We start from the raw sequence: 22830 nt of genomic DNA, 5'->3' as shown, positions 1-22830 counted from the left end.
TAGAACACATCACTGCATTAATCTAACTCAGCTTGGTTGGCTCGAACTTCCTAGTCTAGTGCGATACAACCAATTGATCATAGTCCACAAAATCATATACACCCCTGAAAACACCCCTTCACTCAAACACCTAGTCACCCTGCACAACAATCCCGACCACTTCATTCTTCCAACAAAGTCCTCATCCAGACTTACAAAACTAATAACCTAGCCGGTGACTCTCTCCTGTCCAACTCCCTAGGTAGAACCTGGAACCTTTTACCCCCTGAGATTACCTCAATTTCTTCCCTGAATCACTTCAAAGCCAAGCTCAAACTACACCTGGGGTCTAAAAGGTACTGCTACTGCACCAAGCCTGGCTAATCCTCACTCTACACAACGTATTTAGTCATAATTCTCTCCTTCTAACTAAAACATTCTCACTCTCATTTACCAACGATGTAAGCTTGTGGTTCCTATTACAATATTATTAATGACAACTTCTGACTCCATGTTCTAAAATGTATTTTGTCGGTTCTTCAAGCAACCCTATACTTTTGTACATTATTTTTGAATTTTCTGTATGTTTTTGTTGCTTTTTTTTGGAGCTTTTCTCCCCGGGCCTCTGCTGAAAATGAACATATATCCAGTCGGACTATCCCGGTTAACAAATGTAAAATAAATAAATAAAATAATAAATTTATTGTGGGCTGGTTTAATTTCATGGGTGTAAGTCAATGATATTTTGGTAGCAAGTAGCTAGAAGTGGAGGTGATATTTATTTGGGGATGGGTAAGGGCATTGTTATGTATAGATGTTTGTTTAGGAGAGTAGTTGAGGTAGTAGCAATTCACCTTTTCAAAAGAGGTAAGGAGATAGGTAGTGGTGAGGATAGGTATAAGAGTGTCTGAGAGTATTACCAAGGATAGGATAGTTTTAGTTATTGTAGACATATTACTTAGTAAATGTAAACTGTTTCTGCCAGGGAGGGCTAGGATGTAATAGTATCAGATAAGAAGTTAAGATAGGGTAGTTGAGAAGAGTGATGCTACAAGTAGAGGAGTTTTCTTTAAGTAGTATATAGATATGGTAGGGAGGTAATGAAAGAGAAATGGGAAGGATAAAGAAGTTGTATAATGATAAGGTAGGGTAGAAGTGATGAAGAGCTTGTGTGGGTAAAGAAGTTGTTTAGGTAGTGACGAATTAAGGTAGGGTAGTAAAGAAGAAAAATACTAAGGGTGGAGAGACAGATGAAAGTAGTATAGGTAGAGGTTGTAACAGACAGAGTACTGGAAAACTATAAAAGGATGGGTGTGGCTTAGGTAAATTAATTTGAGTCTGGGATAGGTTGGATAGGAGAGAGGGTGTGGTTTAGGAAGTATAAGGCTAGGACCACTGGGGGTGGGTGGGAATTGGGGGTAGGGTAGGGGAGCGGAGTGGGTAGCACCAAAAGGTGCTGAGAGGTAATCAGTTTTACAGTGAGACTGTAATTTACAAAACTTTAGTAGGTATGTGGCATTTCTTAGAGACACTAGTTCCTGTGAAATACTGGTGGAGTCCTTTTTGTCTTACTTAATATGGGAGAAGGAAATAAGAAGCAGTAATAAAACAGCAATCTTTAGATAAGGTAAGTTTCTAGCTATTCTGTCTTACTGCCTAACTGACTTATAGGTTAAAGTCTGCAATTTCCTTTCAGTGGGGTTAGCTATGTAAAAAGTTAAACTTGGATAGCTGAAAATAGGTTCATACAGCAACTCTAGAAAGTTTAGTATACAGGTAAGATACAGGTATTACAAGCTGTGTACTTTGCTTCCCTCTAGTGGCAGAACAAAGGAGGGCAGCACCTAGTCTCAGAACAAGTTTGTGAAAAAAAGGGGGGAGAGAGGGTTGGATGGCCTCGGGGTAGGTCCACGGGTGTGCTGGCCCAACAACAGGAATATGATAATAAATTTATGATAATAAATGTATCTCTGTTAATATATTCATTACTACTAGTACAGTTGGTTTAGAGCTTGATTTCTATTTTCTAGTAATTGCTTTTTTGGCAGCCACCAGAATTAAACTCAGTAAGGCCTTACTATACTTATGCAATTCTGATTCAGACATCATATCTCAAAAAATCATTACCTTAGTTACACCAAATTCGCTCACCTAGTGTTTCTGACAGAGTAGTCTGCAGAGAATTTTTAAAGTCTGCCAACACATCACACTCCCAAAACATACACTCTTCTGTATTTTTTAATACAGTTCACTCCTCTTTCTTTTGTGTATATATCTGTAAAATCATTCACATTTAAAGATAATATGGAAAGTGTTGTCATGTTAAGAAATTATTCCCACCTATTATGTATAACAGTCTTTTTTTAAATGTCTAGTTTCACCTTTAGTGTAACATGTGCACACTAATGTATGCCAAGTTGACCTTTTATACAATTGTTTCATGTGATATCCATTATGACACATCTTTTTGTTTTAATGAAAATCCTTAAAACACACACACACACACACACACACACACACACACACACACACACACACACACACACACACACACACAAAATGAAACAACACCCCCAAAACCTATTAATGTAATACAAACACAAAACTATATAGATCTTCAAATAATGAAGTTTAATCCTTCTAAACAGGAACAATTGCCCCAGACTGACAGCCACACTCACAGACTTAAATTAACCTGTAATGAAGGTTATCAATTCCAAGGTGCATGGTCCAGCCCGTGCTTCTTCTTACACTAAGGGCTGATTGTTTTTGACTCAGGTTCATCTCCTAGTCACTGAAAGAAGTATTGTGTTTTATTGTCCCCTTATCAGATTGCCTCCAGAGAAACATGAGAACCAGATACATAGTTGTCTTCCACTATAAACGTCTCATACTGCACTGTGAATGTTTATTTGCTAGAAGAAAACTTTTCACTATATTCAGTGTTCTTGCATTTACTTGCTTCCCCCTAAAACATATTAGATCAAGACAGTAGCCTTAATCCAGTAACACCCCTATGCAAAAGAAAAAAAAAAGCATATCACTTTTACTTATATCATCCTCTTTTGTCCAGGTTTTCTTCTCTTTCTAGACTACGGTGCCTACATTTCTCAAAACTGAGCAAGAAAGAAAAGTAAAAAAGGGGCACCCATTTACTTTAGTATCCCTATTACACACAAATATAACTCAAAAAAATTATAGCATCCTGTAAATGCCATGTTTTATAAAAATAGTGTTAAGAATAGAACTTATTTTACTTATAGGTACCTTCTTCTTTTCCCTTCCCCTCTCACGAATGTTCTTCCAAACATTAATGACATGAAGCAGGGTATATGCTTTGGAGTTCCCTACAAGTTTAATAAAGTCAAAAAAGTCTAATATTTTCAGGTCTGTTCCATCATATTTAACAAATGTAACTGATGCCTTGTAATCCCACATTTATTCATTAATTTCCGAGTTGCTGGTTTTCATCCTGTTGATCTCCATCTCCCAAATCCATTCTCTGGTTCATTTCCAATGTACTCCTGTTTCTTCTAGTCAATTCCAGTGCTTTATTCTGTCTCTCACACATTTTCCTTTGGAACATTGGAAAAGGTTTCACTGGCATAATCTCTCTATGAGCTTTATTATCAAAAGAATAAGAAGCAGAGTTGCCTTATGTTTGATAGCTCACTTTTTGTTGGAAAATGTTTGTATTTCCTCCTTAGCATGTTCTACATCAAAAAATGACTTTGACCCTCCAGGAAAAATATTCTGAAGATAGCGTGATACAGCAGTTTGAATCTCATACCTGCTTCTCGACATTCCCTGACAGCTGGAATAAATGTACTTCCCTTCTGCCTGGTGTACAGTGAGTAATCAGTTTTGCTGTCTCCCACTTTTTTTAACTCTGTCCTTCTCTGTCCTGGATACAGCAGCTTGCATCTCACACCTGCCTCTCAACATTCCCTGATTGCGGAGATAAATTTGTTTTTCATATGCCTGGTGTACAGTGAATAATCATTTTCTTCAAACATGATGCTGCTATAACTAATTTGTAATACTTTGTCCTACTGGCACAGTTTTGCCAGAATCAATTATTTCTGCTGATAGGATTGCATCTTTACTATTACAAGTCTTGGCTGCTTTATCATGGCCAGGTTTGGTGCATACACACAATGTGCCCTTTCAATTAACATCTCCTGCTGTGGAATACCAGTCCAGTTGCTTATTTGTGCTTTAATAAAATTAATACAGTCTGTTCCACACAATTTCTCTGTTAACAGCAGAAAATCTCAGGGTTTCCCTAAATGCTTTGTTCTCTAATTCAAGTATTTTGTAAAAATATATTTTCTTGAGAAGAGCAGTTTCATATTCAGCCATCATCCTCTTCACTTCAACCTCTGATTTTTGCAGTTTTATCAACTCATATAAAAATCTGTTTACAGCTACTTCCATTTTTTCCAGCCTTTTGTTATTTGAGTTGATATACTCCTTCAGTGTTTCATTTATCTTTATCAGTTCTGAGCACATTTGACTTATTTTGTTCCTCTAGACTACTGGAAGTCATGTCTTGCACCAAAGCTGGAAGCTTGCATTGCTTTTGCTGAACAGCTACAGGATTCTTCTCAGCCAGTGTTTTCACCTCTTCATCTTTGTAACTGACTTCCTTTCAAGTTCTCTAAATGTCTTCTTTGCTGGCATCTAGCAGTGCACTTACTAGAAAGTAACTGAAATGTAACCCAAAGAACAATTCATTGGCTCTCTTTTCTGAGTTTCTGTTTTCACATTGGGAGAGTTAAATTAAGCTGTTACTCAGTGTGCAGCCCATCTTGAAAGTCTGTGAACATGTAATGCTGACAAAGGATAATGTGACTATTGAACTGGATAACTATATTACTAAAACAAAAGAGAAAAATTCTGAGGTACTGGAAAAGTACAGTTTTGTACCTATCATAAATGTAGATGTCCGATAGATATGCAACTGCAGTCATAACATATGGGTTGTCAGGCAGCCCTCGGTCGGCCGGATTCCAAAGTCTGGGTCCGACGTCGGCTGATGTCGCATTTCTCTCCGACGTCAGAGCGGCTGGAGTATATAAGCATCAGCCGACGCCATTTTCTTCAGTGTTTCTTGCCCCAGATGCCAGGTGCCCTCCAAGGAAGGCTGTAATCAAATTGGAAGACAAAAACAGGATTCAAGACAAATAAGTAAGCAATAAACAGATACACCATAACAGATATCCCCAGCTAAGAGAAACAGGGATAGGAGTGGACCCAAGGCATAGAGGGGTATGGAGGGAGGGAAAATCCGACTGCAGTTGCATATCTATCGGACATCTACATTTATGGTAGGTACAAAACTGTACTATGTCCTTCAAGAATGCAACTGCAGTCATAACATATGGGTTGAATACCATAGCTTAGCTGGGGGAGGAGGAATGCTCTAGGAAAGAGATGGTGTGGCAATCAAACCCTGCAGGACTGCCGAAGCAAAGCCTGCTCTGGATCTGGAGTATAAAGGGAGATTGTAGTGTTTGGAGAATGTATGCACAGAGCTCCATGTAGCAACTTCTAGAATGTCTTTTGTAGGCACCCCTCTTAAGAATGCTGTAGAGGTGGCTGTAGCTCTGGTGGAGTGTGGTCTGACATTGGCTGGAACATTCTTCCCATGGAAGGAATAACAAAATCTGATGCAATGTCCAATCCATTTTGAAATAGTCTGTTTGGAAATTGCTTTTCCTTGTACTCCAGGGCGTAAGCTACAAAAGCTGATCAGACTTCCTACTGGTCTTGGTTCTGTCCAGGTAGTAGCGAAGTTGTCTGTGAATGTCCAAGGTATGCAACAGTCTTTCCCCTTTGCTCTCAGGATTGGGGAAGAAAGTAGGCAGGTGAATAGCTTGATTTAAAGAAACCCTAGATACCACCTTTGGCATAAAAGTAGGGTTGGTTCTTAAGGAGACCCTGTCTCTGTGAAAGATTATGAACGGTGGTATTGCCATTAGGGCCTGTAGTTCTGAAACCCTTCTTGCTGAGGTAATTGCCAACAGGAAAGCTGTCTTCCATGAGAGAAATTGTAAGTCCACTGAAGCTGCTGGCTCAAAGGGAGGTAGAGTCAGTTTTTCTAGGACAAAGTTGAGGTCCCAAGTTGGCACTGGAGCCTTTCTTGGTGGCTTAATGTTCTTGATTCCCCTGAGGAATTGCCTTAACAAAGGATGTGAAAACACAGGCGGATCAGTGTTATATCTAGCTGAAATAGCTGAAGCATGTATCTTTATGGAAGAATATGAGAGTCCATTCTGTAGCATATCTGCCAAATATTCCAGGATGAGTGGGATGTTCAATAATGATGCATCATGTCCCTTGCTGGTATTCCAAATGCTGAATCTCTTCCATTTTGCTAAGTAAACCTTTCTGGTGGATGGTCTTGAGCTTCTGTTAATATCCGCTGAACTTCCTTGGAGAGAGATAGATTGAGGTTATTCATGGGATCTCCCAAGCTGTTAGCTGCAGTGTCTGAAGGTTTGGATGCACTGTTTTGAAGTTGTGTTGAGTCAAAAGTAGGGGCCATTGGGGAAGGGCCCACTTTTTGTTGTGACATATGCTCCGTAGTAGTGGATACCAGTGTTGTCTTGGCCAGTCTGGAGCTATTAGGATCCCCTTGGGCCTCTCTGCTTTGATCTTTAGTAATACTATGGTCATCAGTGGCAGAGGTGGGAATGCATAGATTTTTAGGAAGTTCCAGTTGAATGAAAGAGCATCTATTTTCCAAGCTTGTGGATGATATGTCCTTGAACAGAATTTTTGTAGATGATGGTTGAGGTGGGAGGCAAATAGGTCTACTTCTGGCCTGCCCCATGTCGCGGTGAGATGTGTGAAGATTTTCGGATGTAACCTCCACTCGTGTGGATCTATGAAATTCCTGCTTAGGCTGTCCGCCAGCACATTGTCTTTGCCTGGAACAAACTGGGATTGCAACTGTATGTTTAGGCTCAGTGATTTTCCCAAAGATTCATTGTCAGTCTGCAAAGGGGTAAGAATGGGTGCCCCTTGCTTGTTTATGTACCACATCACAGTGGTGTTGCCTGTCCGTATCAGTAGATGGCCTTGCTGAAGTTGTTGTCGAAAGGCCTCGATGGCATGCATTACTGCCAGCATTTCCTTTTGGTTTATATGGAGATGTGTTTCCTTTGGAGACCATTGTCCTTGTATACATCTGCCCTCCATGTCCCCATCCAAGGTCTGAGGCGTCTGTGGTCATGCCCTGTGTTATCTGAGGTTTTTTGAATGACATACCTGTGTTTGCCTGGCTTACCCAGGCCCACCATAGGAATTCCTTTTGTAGGCATGGAATGAGCGGTATGGTTGTCTCTAGGTTGTTGCTGTGCTGAGACCATAGGCTTTTTAGGTACCATTGAAGCTTTCTCATGTGTAGTCTTGCTAATGGAACCAGGAGAATGCAGGATGCCATGTAACCCAGGGCCTGTAGGAATCTGCTTGCAGTCATCTGGGTGAGTTTTGCCAAACCTTTGAAATAATGAGTTAACTTCTCTTGCTTGTCTTCTGTCAGGTAAGCCATTTGAGAGGCTGTGTCTAGATTGGCTCCTAAGAAGGTTATTTGCTGGGATGGCTGAAGTCTTGACTTTTGGAAGTTGACTGTGTATCCCAGAGCCTGTAGCAATTGTATGACATAGTTCAAGTTTTTTGTCAAAATCAATTTGTCGTCCGCTTGTATGAGGCAGTCGTCCAGGTACGGGTAAATTTGAATCCCCTGGAGCCTGCAATGAGCAATTACTGAAGCCAGGCATTTTGTGAATACTCTGGGCGCAGTAGATAAGCCAAATGGCAATGCTGAGAATTGATAATGCTCTGGCCCTGCAAGAAATCTGAGGTATCTTCTGCAGCTGTGTCTGATAGGGACATGCAGGTATGCCTCCTTGAGGTCCAGAGTAATCAGCCAAGACCCCTTGCCCAGCATGGGAAGGAGTTGCTGTAGAGTCAGCATTTTGAACTTTGGTACTATGAGAAAAGTGTTTAATGCGGACAAATCCAGTACTGGTCTCCATTGAGTTTCTTTTCTTGGAATAAGGAACAGTCTTGAGTAAAACCCCTGGCCTTGTTCTTGTTGTGGAACTCTTTCTATTGCTTTGATCTGAGCAAGCAGAGAAATTTGCTTGATAGCCTCTGCCCTCTGGTTTTGTGGTAGGTTTGGCATGCCTTGTTTTCTTGGTAAGGTATGAAAGTGGAACCTGTAACCTTGGTCTATAATGTCCAAAATCCATTTGTCCTTTGTCAATCTGTGCCAATTGTCTGAAAACAGAGATAATTGCTTCTATTTGCTCCTTGGTCAGCGGAAGTTGAGGAAAGTCATTGAGATTGTCCCAGTGGGGCAGAGGAGACCTCTGTGTCACTTCTTTGGTTTGCTGGTTGCCATTGTCGTCCCCTGTAAGAACCTCTGTATTGTCCTCATCCTCGGCCATGCCTGTTTTTACCCCTTTGAAATCTTTCAGGGTTAGGAAAGGACCAGTTTTTAGAAGGCCAATTCCTGCTGAATCTGGGTGGCTGAACCTGGAGGAAATCTTTGACCGTCTGAACTGATTTTGCTTTTTCCTCGATGGGCTTTAACACATCTTTAGCATTAGCACCAAAAAGCTTGTTCTTTTCCAAGGGTGCATCAAGAAGTTTTGCCTTAACATGATTTGGTAGAGGTTGTTCTTTTAACCATGCATGTCTACGAATGACTGCCCCTGTCATAGCTGCCCTACATGAAGCTTCCAATGCATCATATCCACACTGCAGAAAGTGATTGCTGACTTGCTGAGAATTATGTACAGCTTCCTGCAAAGACTTCCTGTCTAAAGGTTCAGGAGAGGCCAATGTTTTCTGTAAATCATCTAACAGGTAATCCTGATATTGAAACATATGAAAGAGGCAATTCAGAGCTCTCATAGATAAAGTAGTGGAGGTGTAGACCTTTTTCCCCCATCTCTCTAATGACCTAGCTTCCCTGTTGGAAGGCAAAGGATTTTTGGAGGTGGATGCTGAAACCCCTTTAGGTCCCTAAGAAATAGTTTCTAAATCAACAGTATGGGCCCTAAAGAAATGAGAATGTGTTTCTGGGACCCTATAATATCTGTCAGACTTGGCTGGAGCAGGAGGAAGAGTATCCGGGGTAACACTGGAGTCAGAGTATAGGTCATCCAAAACATCAAGCACAGGAGGTATAGCCAGGGACCTGTGTTGGGGCTTTTTAAGGAAGGTTCGAAGGCGCTTTCTGGAATCAGAATATTCCTGGCCTTGCCACTTAAAATGTTCCCTCATGGTATGCAGAACTTCCCCAAAAGAAATATCCTCAGGAGGGGAGGCCGAGGGGATGGAATCCTCTGCATCCGAGTCCTCATAGGTCTGGAAGAGCTCTTCCTGGCCATCGGAGTGAACAGAGCCCTCAGAATCTTCATCTGAAGGGATAGGGTCAGAGGGTTCAATCCGGGGCCTCTTATCAGAAGGAGGCTGGGATCCTCTCTCAGGATGGGCCTGTGAACCTCTAATCATGGAAAGTAAGTCTGCGGCCATAGTCATGATTTGTGTTTCAGGAGTAGGCTGAGGTAAGGCTTTAGCAGTAAGGTGCTTGGTCTTGCTGGCTGCCTTAGCACGTGTGTAGGCCTTAACAGACATGGCCATAGGAGGCCTAGCAGCTCCACGTGCAGGAGTGACCTTATCTACAGCAATGGTCTCGGGCATTTCCTCGGTTTCAGTATCCGGAGGAAAATCTATAACTGGCGTCGGTGTGGCCTCCGGTATCGGAGGTATCAGTAAAACGGTGTCTTCGGTTCGGAGCGGTGAAATAACCATCTCAGGGGGAACCGGAGCACTCGCGGTAGGTTTTGGCGTGGAGTCTGTGGAAGACGCGGGCCGAGGATGTCGGTCCTGGTCTTTTCGTTTCTTAGGAGTCTGCGATGTCGGAAGTTCCGACGGCATTGTATAAGCAAATTTATCGCCGAAAAAGTCTTCAGCGAACTCCGCCCGGCGCCTGAGAGTGCGCTTATTGAAGCGAGCACAGGCGACACAGGCCGAGACGTCGTGGTCTGGGCCAAGGCAAGGAGGACAGTAAGAGTGGAAATCCTTATGAGGTATTGGTTTACCACAAGACAGACAATTGTTAACTTTTTCAGTAATTTCTGACATCGGCTGAGGCAAGAAAAGGTCCCCAACGGGGTACTTAGCTTTTTTTGATGACAATTGAAGAATACAGGAGCGGACCGACCGGCACTTGCGAACTGCTTCTGCTTCGGGCACCGCGCGGCAAGAAAGACTGAAGAAAATGGCGTCTGCTGATGCTTATATACTCCAGCCACTCTGACGTTGGAGAGAAATGCGACATCAGCCGACGTCGGACCCAGACTTTGGAATCCGGCTGACCAAGGGCTGCCTGAGGCAGGACAACCCATATGTTATGACTGCAATTGCATTCTTGAAGGACATCCTTAAATTTATATGTTAATACCACTGAAGAATTGCAAAATGGAATAAAGAGTTAAAAGAGTAGTATACATACTTCTTGAGCCAAAATGGAGATGGCAAAGGAAATAACAAAGCTCAGCAGAAAAACATTTGCATTACTGGAATTCCTGAAAAAGGGACAAGGCATGGATTAAACAGTCTATATGCAGAAAAGACTAGCAAGTCTGTCCAGACTGCATGCAAGCCAGATAAAAACTGAAAAGGAACACAGGCTCTTTTCCCAGGGAACCACAGCTGCACTGTGGCAGTTAAGAAATATTCTAGTATTATTTGAAACTTTCAATACCAGGTCTTACATTACTTTGGCATAAAGGTATAATTTATAAAGTAGGAGATATACATATGTGTTTTCTGAAAATCAATAATATGCTCAAACTTGACAAAAATGTGCACTACCATGCAGGCAAAGAAGTTTAAGTTTTAAATGCTGTAACTAGTTGTGTACAGAGTTTATCTTCTACAAGGATTTAAGATATTTACTGATACTCAAGAAGCATTGACAGCTAAATGAGAGTATAAGCCAGTTAAAAATATTGAGAGTGCAGTCAACAGCTTGGCAACAACTATGGAAGCTGCTAAACTGGGGTCTGCATAAACTTCAAAGGGGACTGCTCTTAAAAAAACTGAAAACATTCTGATGATCTGTTTGATAGGAGCTGTGTCTCCTGATTTCAAAGTTTGTATGCTACAGTGACAGAAAGCAGCATAAAGTGCAGTGGAGCAAGTTGGTTGTCCTGATGTGCCTGGACACAGGATACCATAACTGGAGCTTTTACTTTCATGATGTTATAAAACTGTACATTATTACATATAATGAAACAAATATTACTTTGTAATACTGGTTAAGTGGTTGCCTAGGGTGGAATATATATGTTAATTTGTACTGTTTAGGCTGACTCTTCCTTCAAAAGATTTGCGTTATTAACATTTTCCTCAATAGTGTGAAGAATTAAGCTCGTCTCTACTACCAAAGTTTTTCAAAGTTTTTTAAATGAAACTTCTTTAGGCACAGTAGTCCAAGTTCACAGTGAACTGGAAAAGTGAAACGAAAAGTGAGACTCCGCTGGACAGTGGTGCTGTTCTACTCTTGTATTTGTTTGATAATTGGCTGAGAGATCTAACCCATTCTAACTACAGCTGTCCTTCTTAGTCACAAAGACACAGGCAAAAGTTTTACAAGTACCCCGTCCATACACACACACACACACACACACACACACACACACACACACCCACACACACACACACACACACACACACACACACACACACACACACACACACACACACACACACACACACACACACACACAGAGTGATAGCAATTGAGTGATCCCCTGGAAGCAGCACCATCAGTTGAAAGGTTTCTGTACTTCTCGACCATACCTCCCAAACTCATACCACACATCTGGACAAAGCCACAAATAACAGGGGAACAGAGGACCAAAAACAGGAACGGATTTTAAATATTGTTCTTATAAACTTAGAAAGTTGCTAGAACAGGGTTTCCCTTAACATGCATTTTCTGAAGCAGAGGTGTGCATGTGATAGAGTGAGTGGCAGCAGTAAAGAGCTTTGCATACCTCTGGCCTGAAAGCTTAAGAAATCTGGATAAAGCCTAAAATAAAGGGGAACAAAGTCTCAAAAATAGAAACAAATTTTAATTATTGCTCTTATAAAATTACAGAATTGCTTATGTAAAGGATTTCTGTTAGCATGAATTTTCTGAAGAAAATACAAAGTTTGAAACTCAAATGTATGCCATTACTTAGTAACTTCAATATCCAATGACTGTCAAAGAACCAAATGTTCTAGGAGTAAGGAGTCAAAAAATAAAGTAAATACCTGGTTATTTCTTAAAGTACTATGTTTTGGATGTAAAATGCTTCCTCCAACACCTTTATACTACACCACTTTGAAACATTAAGCAGAGGAACCATTTTACATCAAAAATATATAAAAAAATAATATAGTAATAAAAAATATAAATAAGTAAGGAAAACACAACAATTTTACAAAGAACCCATTCTGTAAGTGCAATAATGTCCTCCAAGTTGTGTATTAATGTGTAATTAAGCCTGGCTAGGGGTGTTATGAAGCCCAATGCTGCAGGTGGAGGGCCTGCACACCCCTGGAAGGGAGTTAATTACACATTAACATGGACCATGACAGGCATTATTGCTTGCTTAGTGTTTACTCAGTGTTGCATCAAAATTTGTGAAATAGTCAGCTGCCCATGATAAACGTATGGACTTTCCTTTGCACTTCCTTACAGAAGTTTCACTTCTACCGCACGTGGCAACCACGGTCATTCTTTTTTTTAGTTTAAGGATATATGTAGCAGCAACTGCTGGCTCCTGCCTTTCAAAGACGATATTTTAGCCATGGAGAACAAATACCTACATTACAGAGGGCTTACTTTTGGAGTAAACAGTAATATTTTTTTTCATGCAACAGAGTGGCATGGTTGACTGCAGCATTACCATAAAGACAAGGAAGCTGGTGTAGGGGTATGCATACTGGATCAATATCATTAACCTCTCCTGGAAAATAGAGCAAGTTTCTTTTTTTTTCAGTCTCTGTTATTTTTCAGCAATTGTTGTAAGATGCTACTGTGTTCATTTCAAGATGGGTTCAATCACAGGCAACCAGTGATTATGACTGATTTGCAGCAGCATAGTGTAAAGCTTTTTAGGGTGTGGAAGGTGTTGGTATTACATGAGGCAGCAGTGCATATTACCACCACATGTTCTTAAGAATCCATAAGTAGTCAAAGGCCAGCAATGAGAGGTACAGCAGCACCAGCATAACTCAAATCACAGTAGCAAGGGAATCACAGAACACAAAGGATGATCGTGTATGCATCATATCAGCTACCAAAAGCTTACCTCATACTCGAACTGCAATTAAACAGATTTGGCTGATGCAGCCTTGCATTATTCTACTAATGACAACAAATGCACTGCATTTCATTTTCAATATTCCAAGCAGCAGGTCTTTTCTTAACAAAAAGTTTAGAAAAGAAAACTTGTATATAAACCGTTCATAGGCAAGTATTATGCTAGTTGCCCTTGTGGGCCATTTTAAGCCTAGCTAATCTCCCTTTCAAAGGTCAGAATCAAGCCCTATACCTTTTGTGTCTATGAGATAAAGATCTTAACCATTATGCCAATCCTCCAACGCAAGTAAGATTTACAAACTAATAAATACTCCTGACACTGCTCATGGAATACTAACAGTAGACAAGCCTTAGAAATGTTAAACGTTAAAAGGTTTCCAGATGCATCCACTTCAAGTCACTCAGGTAAGAGCTGGGTTCTTTAAAGTTCTTGTATTACCTTAGTTTTAGTGAAGCGTAGCGCAGCGTTGCTCCTTCAAACTCCTTTAGGCTGGGGTCAGGATCAACTGTAGCCGCGTGCAAGTCCTGAAAACAGTGTATTTAATATTCTGTCATTAGCATTCAAGGACTTAGACAAAAAAAATAAATAAATAAAGAGAATGGCATTTACGCATCAATTTTAAGCAACATGCATTAGTAACAAGACATTTGGGGGTTACAAAATGTTTTACAATTGTTAAATTGCAAGAATCCTCTTTTCTTTTGGTTTAAAACTGTCTCGACTATTCAGTTAAGAATTACAGGAGTTGGGGGAGACAGACATGCCCAAGCAGATAGCATAAACATGAAATCGATCATTATACTTGCCTTCCATATGTCACTATTTATCTTTCCCCCATTCAGAACTGCAAAATCAGTCCACGGAAGTTTCTAGGGATGGACAGTGATTCACACAGAGATGAACATTGATATACAAAAAAGGAGAGACAAGACACAGCTGTTAGAATGTGTTAGAATGCCAGCAAAACCCCTTAATAGAGAATATAAGTTATTTCCCCACACCAAGATTTTTAATTATCCCATCAAGCAACACAAGATTTAAAGGTCAGAGAAAAGATTTCCACAAGAAGAAAAAAAAGATATGAGAGTACTCACTATAACTAGTGATCTTTTAGGCAGCCCCATGCAACATTAATTAGTGTGATGTTCCTCTTGTAAGGACCATCACTTAGCATAAATACTTGCATCTTCTGACTCCTGTACTCTGAGACATGTATGTCACCCATCAGATTATCCAAAGACTGTGGGATGGATCTAGCAGGGGTGTATCCAGCACTGATACTACGTGAGCAAATGTGGAAGTCAAAATGAAACAAGGCTATAAAACTATAAATAAAAACCTATATGGAAATCATTCAGGGTGAGTGAAAGAGCTGTCCCTGGAGAGGAAAATGGGCAGTACAGTAATGAATAATAAGTATCCAATACAAAGGACGTTCTCAAAGACCAAGTGGTGAGATGAGCCCTAACGTAACAGTTGTATCTTACTTCAAAGGGACATATACAGTGCTAACAGGTAATCAGATGCTAAAGGAGTACAAAAAAAAAACTCATGGAGGTGGAAACCAAAAAAATGAAAAGCAATGTCTCAGAAAAGAAATCTTGATGCACCGAGGAGCAGAAGGAGACCCCCCATCCACCAAATCACAGTCCAAGCAAAAGTGAAGGTGTGAACCAGCAGATCAGTGGTCACAGTATACATGTTTAAAGCATATTCTTACAAAAAAGGTACCAGCAGCAATACACTGCAATCCTCTCAGTGGGGTAGTACTTTACCACAATGCACAAGGAAAAACAGAAAATGATGAAGAGCTGCTCTGTCTCACTACACTAATCTTATGTACCCTTCTCAGCTCAATTCCTTGGTTAAAAAAAAAAAAAAATTGTATGAAGGGTATTCTCTTTCCCAACTCGCCCTACAGTTATTCCCCTCCACAAAGGTGGCCCAGGAAGATACCTGGGGAATTACAGACCCATAAGCCTGACAAGCCTCACCTGTAAGGTCTTGCAACGTACCATTATGGATCTCATATATAAAGACACAGGCAACCTCCAAACCTATATCCTACCCAATTCGGCTTCATCAAGGGCAGATCCTGCCAGTTAAATCTTGTGGATTTTTTGAAAATGTAACCAGGGCCATTGATGAGGGTATACCTTTACACACAACATACCTTGACTTGGCAAAGGCTTTCGACATAATCCCACACTCAGGCATTACCGACAAACTTAGCAAACTGAAAGTAAATCTCTTCATTGTAAGATGGGTTGCTAAATGGCTCACAGATCAGATACACACTATCAAAGTGGGTGATTCAACATGAACCAACAGACCTGTTACCAGTTGCGTGCCACAGGGGTCAGTGTTGGGCTCCCTAATGTTTGCTATATACTTCTCAGAAGTTCAGGTCAAAATTAAAGGGGTTGTGGCTGACGAAGTTTGCAGATGACTGCAAATTGGTGCAATTACTGAATCCCCAAATGATGTCAGTACACTCCAGGAGGGACTTACGCAGACCAACGACTGGTGTCTTTAAGTCGTGGTCTCAAACTGAATGCAAAGAAATGCATTATAATTCCCTTCGGCACAAACAGTGTCCCTTCACACTATCAAATCAACAACACCCATAGTACCCATGAAGTAGTAAGGGACTTGAGTTCAAAAGTTGACCGTGACCTTAACTTCAATCACCATGTTTCTGCTGTAGTAAGGAAGACTTTCTATGCAGCACACTTTATTAGTAAAGGCATCACCTCAAGAGCAAAAGAGGTTATAACCCCTCTATATTCAGCACTAATCTGGCCAAATTGAATATAACGCCCTGTTCTGCATGTACTGTACACAGCACCTGCAGCAATTGGAGAGACCTCAAATGTTTCTAACAAAGAAGATCAAGGGACTCCAGCATGTGCCATATACAGACCAACTAAAGTCTCTGTCACTTTACTCTGTATCATACAGACGTCTTAGGGGAGACTTATGCCTGGCTTACAGAGCAATCTCAGACCCAAATCTAATGAACTTGCTGCATATCTGTAAATCAAACAGGACTATGGCCACCCATTCCAGGGACCTAAATATGACCTGTTACTTAAACAGGACATGCTGGAGGGACAGATCTCCCAGTGACTGCTGCATCTTTGGAATAGGGTACCTATTCATGTGAAACAGAGCACCTCATGACACTGTTCAAAAGGAACCTGTACGAGTGATGGGGCACCGTAAATTCTAAATAGTGCTCACAACCCTCCTGGACATTCCAGTCATTACTAAATGCAGTCTTGGGTATTAACTAACATTTCTATGGCATTACACTGGCATGAAACGGTTAGTCTTGAAATGACCTCTGGGTCGATAGCCTAGTAATCTACTATGAGCCTATGATCCGATGAAAACATTTTATTTATTTTTATTTATTTATTTATTTTATATTTGTTAACCTGGAAAGTCTGACTTGGAACGAGCCAATTTTCAGCGGAGGCCTGGGGAGAAATGCTCCAAACACATGTCCTTATAATGTGGGAGGAAACCGGAGCACCCGAAGAAAACCCACACGAACGCAGGGAGGAAATGCAGACTCCGCACCGAAGGTACCCCAGCCGAGAATTGAACTGGAGAACCTCTTGCTGTGAGGCGACAATGTTACCGCTGCACCACTGAAGGGGAAATGACTGGTTTAAAGACTTCTTAGAATATTTTTAGGAAGACATATGGCCTGTAGCTCTTTTTATTTTACTGATTAAGGTTACTGTGATCAAGGACAGCATCTTCCAAATAACGAACCATGGGTTGATAAAACCAGACTGGCTGAATCAATGAGCAGCAAGCCAGTCATTCATGAAGTTCAAGCCCCAAGGACCTGTGTGCCAAAGGTGGGCAAAGAAACAGAATACCCTGACATGACTCCTTGACAAACCTTAAAAGGTTATTCTTCCCTCCACAATACTGAGATGCACAAATGATAGAAATATGCAACCTGGTCATGGACTAAGAACCAAGTCTAATTCATGTATGATATAGGTGAAGATCATCTTTAAACTTGCTGCCTTAAGTAGTGAAGACAATTTACTCCCTAGGTGGAGAACTTCTTCCACTTAGCACAATATGCCTTTAAAAGAGAATGTTTTCTAGCTGTATCAGTGACCTCTTGCACCTCAGCTAGAAGGTCTATTTAGAAAAGGAAATCTAAAGAGGTAGTAAGGCCTGATAACATAGCAAACTATTACCCAACAAGTAGGACTTCTCTGGCACTGCCAGGGACATTATAGCCTCAAACCACACCATTCAGAACCACGCAGGAGTAACAAGGATGAAGTTTAACTTTTCTTCCTTGAATCTGGTGATCAAGTGTTGACTCCAAAGGGAAAGTGAAAACAGTACAAGTAAAGAGAGGAGGCATCTGCTCATGCTCTTCTGAGGTTTATAGTGTACATTCCTGGACACTAAACAAAAAAAGTGCAATTAGGGGAAAATACATACCAAGTCTGAAAGTGTAGTATCTCACAGAATTTCACTGTCTCTGTGGTATATTGATATCAGACTTATAAGTATCAGGGTCCTCTTATTATCCCCAGGTGCTATAGGAGACAGAAGCTGCTGCTATGAGACAGAATCTAACAGAGCATTTACCTCCCCTGATATGTAAACAACTGTGAAGACAATGCCTCAGTTAATGACTAATTGTCAGATCTGCATATTCTGTCTGCATAGGGATACAAATGTATGCTACCATACATGCCTTGTTGGAGCAGGAGATATGTGGATCTCAACTTCCTTTCTACAGCCTGGAAGCATTACCTCTAGCTTGAAAAATTGAATGTGTAGCCCCCCTTCTCTTGAGGATTTTACTTGTCCTGAATTATGTAAGATCAAACGTGTGTTGCCCATCATCAGAATCTATGACTGCCTCAGCTGTAAGAAAGAAAACACCACACTAAGACTTGTGGGAATATTCCACTATTCTACAACCCAATATCAGGATACTAACATCAGACCTAGATCTGTAAGGGCACGATGACTCTTTCTAAAATGACAACTCACTGTCTACTTAAGTACTCTTGTGTCCAGCGGGTGAAACTAAGACAGAAGAATGTGAATGCCATCAGGCCATGAAGTGAACAAGAGTTCAAGCTTCAACCAAGCTCTTCCAAATTGTTGTTTCAATGTTATATTTCTAGTAAACATACGTAGGCATAACAGAAATTCACTAATGTCCATTTTAGTCGAAGGTATAAAATTTAAACCTCTGTTTAATAAAGAAGTCTCAGCTGCAGACAGTTCATATATTCCATATTAACTCTCCTGCCCATACACCCACATTTTCTTCAAAGTGTGAGTTTGTAACTGACCTGGTGCCTCCTTCTGTTTCTGGCTCCTGTAAATGTCCTGTTCCACAGATTTTCTCCTCCCTGCTCAAAATGGTAGGGGTAGAATGGGAAAAACAGGCAAGCCTCTGAGTAGACAAGGGAACCAACTAAAGTAGATCAATAATAGTAAAAATAAAAACAGAAGCGGTTCCACACAGCAGGAAATTATCTCTCATGCCGCTCAAACGATTGGACTCGCCCTCTCCTCTGCTGGTAGGCTGTTGGTGGTACCTCTGACTGCCCACTGATTTCTCTCAATAATTTCCTACCGTGTGGAACCACTTCTGTTTTTATTTTTAGTAGAATGGGAAAAACCTGTTGTTGCCTCCCTTCCATATTAATTTGCAGAAGAAATTTATTGCAAAAAGTAAACGCTTTCGCGAATAACATTCACTTCTTCAGACTGTTAAACAGACTGAAGAAGCGAATGTTATTTGTGAAAGCGCTTACTTTTTGCAATACATTTCTTCTGCAAACAGTCTGAAGAAGCGAATGTTATTCACGAAAGCGCTTACTTTTTGCAATAAATTTCTTCTGCAATAATTTCCTGCCGTGTGGAACCACTTCTGTTTTTATTTTTAGTAGAATGGGAAAAACCTGTTGTTGCCTCCCTTCCATATTAATCTTCCTTCTTACCACAGCTGTAGTTGTGGAGGCAGTTGTTGCCTTATTATTGGTTGCCGAGGACGATGGCACTTCCATCGGTGTAGAGTAAATGGAATTCGCCTCATTTGGTGAAAGGACACTCCCTCCTGGCTGCTAATTCATTGTTTCCTCTTCCTCCCCAAGTGCATTGGTCGCCTCTTCAGACTGTACCAGGTGCTCCACCCTCGGTCTCTCATGCAGCTCAAACGATTGGACTCGCCCTCTCCTCTGCTGGTAGGCTGTTGGTGGTACCTCTGACTGCCCACTGATTTCTCTCATAAATCGCAAATTGCGGTTGGTAGTAGACTGCTCTGCAGGTTTCGGCCAAGTAAAGACATGCTGGTTGGTGAAATCTGTTAGATCCTTACACAGTTTCTTTTTCTTTTGCTCAAGCAGTCTGGTTTCATAGCGGAGTATCTTATCAATTAATTCATGCATGAAAACTTCAGTAGCTGCTTCCCCATAAAGCACAGACATGGACATTAGTGAATTTCTGTTATGCCTATGTATGTTTACTAGAAATGGAACATTAAAACAATAATTTGGAAATGGCAATGAGGCAAGGGATGTTCAGTTTAAGAAAAACAGTCTGTATGTACCAATATTGCCGCATAATATAGAAACCTTCTTAAAAGCTTGTGAAAATGCCATTTATAGCACAGGAAACACTAGTTTTTTACAAGAAGGAAAGTATAATTTGACAGAGTGAGAACAAAGCATTGTGTGACTTGCAGAGTAATGACAGCGTAGTTATAAGACCCGCTGACAAAGGGGGACCAGTGGTGATATTGAATGCTGACTTTTACAATACAGCTATGCAAGAAATGTTATTGGATCCAAATGTATATGTTGAAGTACCAACAACAATTGTGTTTGAAATGAGTGAACAGATTGCTAGTACCTTATATGAATGCGTGCGTATGGAACTATTAAGTAAAGATCTTTCTAATTATTTTACTGTTGAAAATCCACTCATACCTCAAATCCATGGCCTCTCCAAGATACACAAAGACCCATATAACCCGAAATTTAGACCTAGAGTAGCAGGGGCAGGATGGCTAACAGAACCTATCTCTATATACCTGGATAAGGAATTGAAGACAGCAATCAATGAATATGCATATGTCTTGAAAGACACAGAACAGTTTTTAGTGGACCTTTATGGGGCAGTGAAGCAAATTGGAACAGCAGATACGGGGATGCTGGCCACACTAGATGTAGTGTCTTTATTTACAAGTATACCCAATGATCAGGGGATAAGCATGGTGAAATCAGTGTTGACAAGGCAGGGAAAGTTCTCTAATACTAAGATAGACTTTCGCTGTATGTTACTAGAATTGGTACTAGAGCACAACATATTTATGTTCAATGGCATATGCTATAAGCAGTTGTCAGGAGTCGCCATGGGCACAAGTTGTGCCAACACGTATGCAAACCTGGTTATGGTTAACTGGGAATATGAACATCTGTTAGATAATCCCCAAATAGCCTTCTATAGGTGTTTCGTAGATGATCTTTTTATTTTTTGGAAAGGTGATGGTGAACAACTTAAATCCCTGTATGCATACTTAAACACTACTAGTGACTTTTTAAAGTTTACGATTAACTGTTCTGAGATGAGTTTAGACTTCCTGGACGTCACCATATACAGAGAAAATGACCAATGGTCTACGAAATTACATAGAAAACAATGCTACAGACCATCTTTTCTACACAGAAACAGTAAGCATAACCCTAAGATTTTTCCCAAACATAACCAGAGGTCAGGCAATGAGAACATCTCGCCTATGTTGTCAAGAGGAAGTGTATAGAAATGAGTTAACTAAGCTAAGAACAGGTTTCATTAATAGGGGGTATAGTGAACATGACATTGATAAGGTGTACCATAATGTACACAAAGAAAGGAAAGGTAAAGCTAAGCCCTACTACTCTGATAGAGCAGGTAGTGACAGGGTAGGTATCAGGAATAGTGTATTACCATACATTCCGATGGTTTTACCATATACAAGAGATGTGAAAAGGTTTGAAACCATCACATGACAAAATTGGCATATGTTGTTAGTAGATGAGGATACTACCAACATAGTGGGTGGACAACCACATTTTGCATTTAGAAATAAGAAAAATCTGAAATAGCAGCTTTGCTATCCAAGGATACTACTCTGATGGATAGCACAATGAATGGTACCCATAGATGTGGAAAATGCACACAGTTATTTATACAGATGAATCAAGGTTTTTTTAAGCACCCTGAAACTATGGGAGTCTATGGGAGCTAAGGAATTCTGCTGATTGCAATACTGAGAATGTAATGTATGTAGCTGACTGCACAACATGTTTCCATTTCTATGTTGGCAAAACTAACCATCACCTTAGGGAATGGATAAGGGATCACCTTTACTGCACTAGAAAAGGGCAACTGTATAGTGCTTTGGCTAAGCATACATTGGATAAGGGGGTTGACCACATATTTTTGTTTCACGTTTTACATATTCAGAATGTCAGCAATAGGATGGGGGACATAGTCAATACTACTGAAAATATGGAAGTAAAATGGATTTTGCGTTTAGGAGCACATAGAGTTTTGGGTTTGAATGATAGTGTTCCATTGAAGCCAGTGTTAAAATCTAGAAGGTTAAAATAAAAAATAATAACACTATTTTAACAAGAGAAGACTACATAAACACATGCAGGGTTTTGGGTCAATATGACAGTATTTCTTGAGCTGCTTCTAGCATAGATATCACTAAAGACAAGCATTTGTTGATGCATGTATTAAAGCATATGTATTTACTAGGTGGACAACACGTGCATTTATTAGGCAGAATATATGTATTAAGTTGTTGAGTGTGTACTGCTTATATTTTTATATATATTTTTTTATGTTTATACCCATGCACACAAGTAGCTACAAAATGGGGAACATGAGTATATGTATTTATTCATTGACTTTTTATGTATTTTATTTATATTTATCCACATGTTCTTGTCTTTACATTTTGTGCATGTGGTTTTTAAACAGTTTTTCTGACTTCAGCAATTAACTAAGGGCAAAATGTAACCATAGTAATTAATTGATTGCTGAGTGCTGAATTAACTTTGAGTGGTAGGACTGGTTGGTTTAGTAATGAATTAAAGTATTTAAGTGCTGTTGCTGTTTGAATGAACTGTCTGATGAAGCAATGGTTCATAGGTTCATAGGTTCATACTAGGCTATCTGCCCAAGGGCATTTATAAACCTAGCCCATAGTTATGTGGCTTTCGCCACCCCTTTAGTTTGAATAAAAACTATGCCTATCATTTTTCTGTGCCTCTGTCAAGCAGTGACACTGAAGTAATCCCTGGGGTATATCTGCGATCTCCCATCCATTGGTCAAGATTCCTCTTGAACAAGGCCAGGTGCTCTGCCTCACATGTAGGATTTTGTTCCACAGCATAGG

The 22830-nt window shown here is 40.4% G+C and overlaps 1 protein-coding gene across 10 annotated transcripts in view; it reads right to left on the bottom strand.

Moving 5' to 3' along the window:
- Positions 1-22830, bottom strand: part of LOC122793454 (amyloid-beta A4 precursor protein-binding family B member 2-like) — a 1559346-nt gene that overhangs the window by 183388 nt on the left and 1353128 nt on the right. For 8 of the 10 annotated variants that reach the window (XM_044061473.1, XM_044061470.1, XM_044061469.1 and 5 more), the window contains 2 exons: positions 14186-14248; positions 13818-13903 (listed from right to left, as the gene is read on the bottom strand). In XM_044061473.1, the coding sequence (XP_043917408.1) occupies positions 13818-13903; positions 14186-14248 (149 nt within the window). The remainder of the gene's footprint in view (positions 1-13817; positions 13904-14185; positions 14249-22830) is intronic. The other 2 variants (XM_044061478.1, XM_044061477.1) reach the window with 1 other exon arrangement.

The sequence above is a fragment of the Protopterus annectens genome, chromosome 2.part0, assembly GCF_019279795.1.
Source record: "Protopterus annectens isolate FY-2018-M chromosome 2.part0, PAN1.0, whole genome shotgun sequence".
NCBI classification, from domain to species: domain Eukaryota; kingdom Metazoa; phylum Chordata; order Ceratodontiformes; family Protopteridae; genus Protopterus; species Protopterus annectens.
The sequence above is the reverse complement of the archived record's forward strand: the minus strand, read 5'-3'. Positions and strand labels throughout refer to the sequence as shown.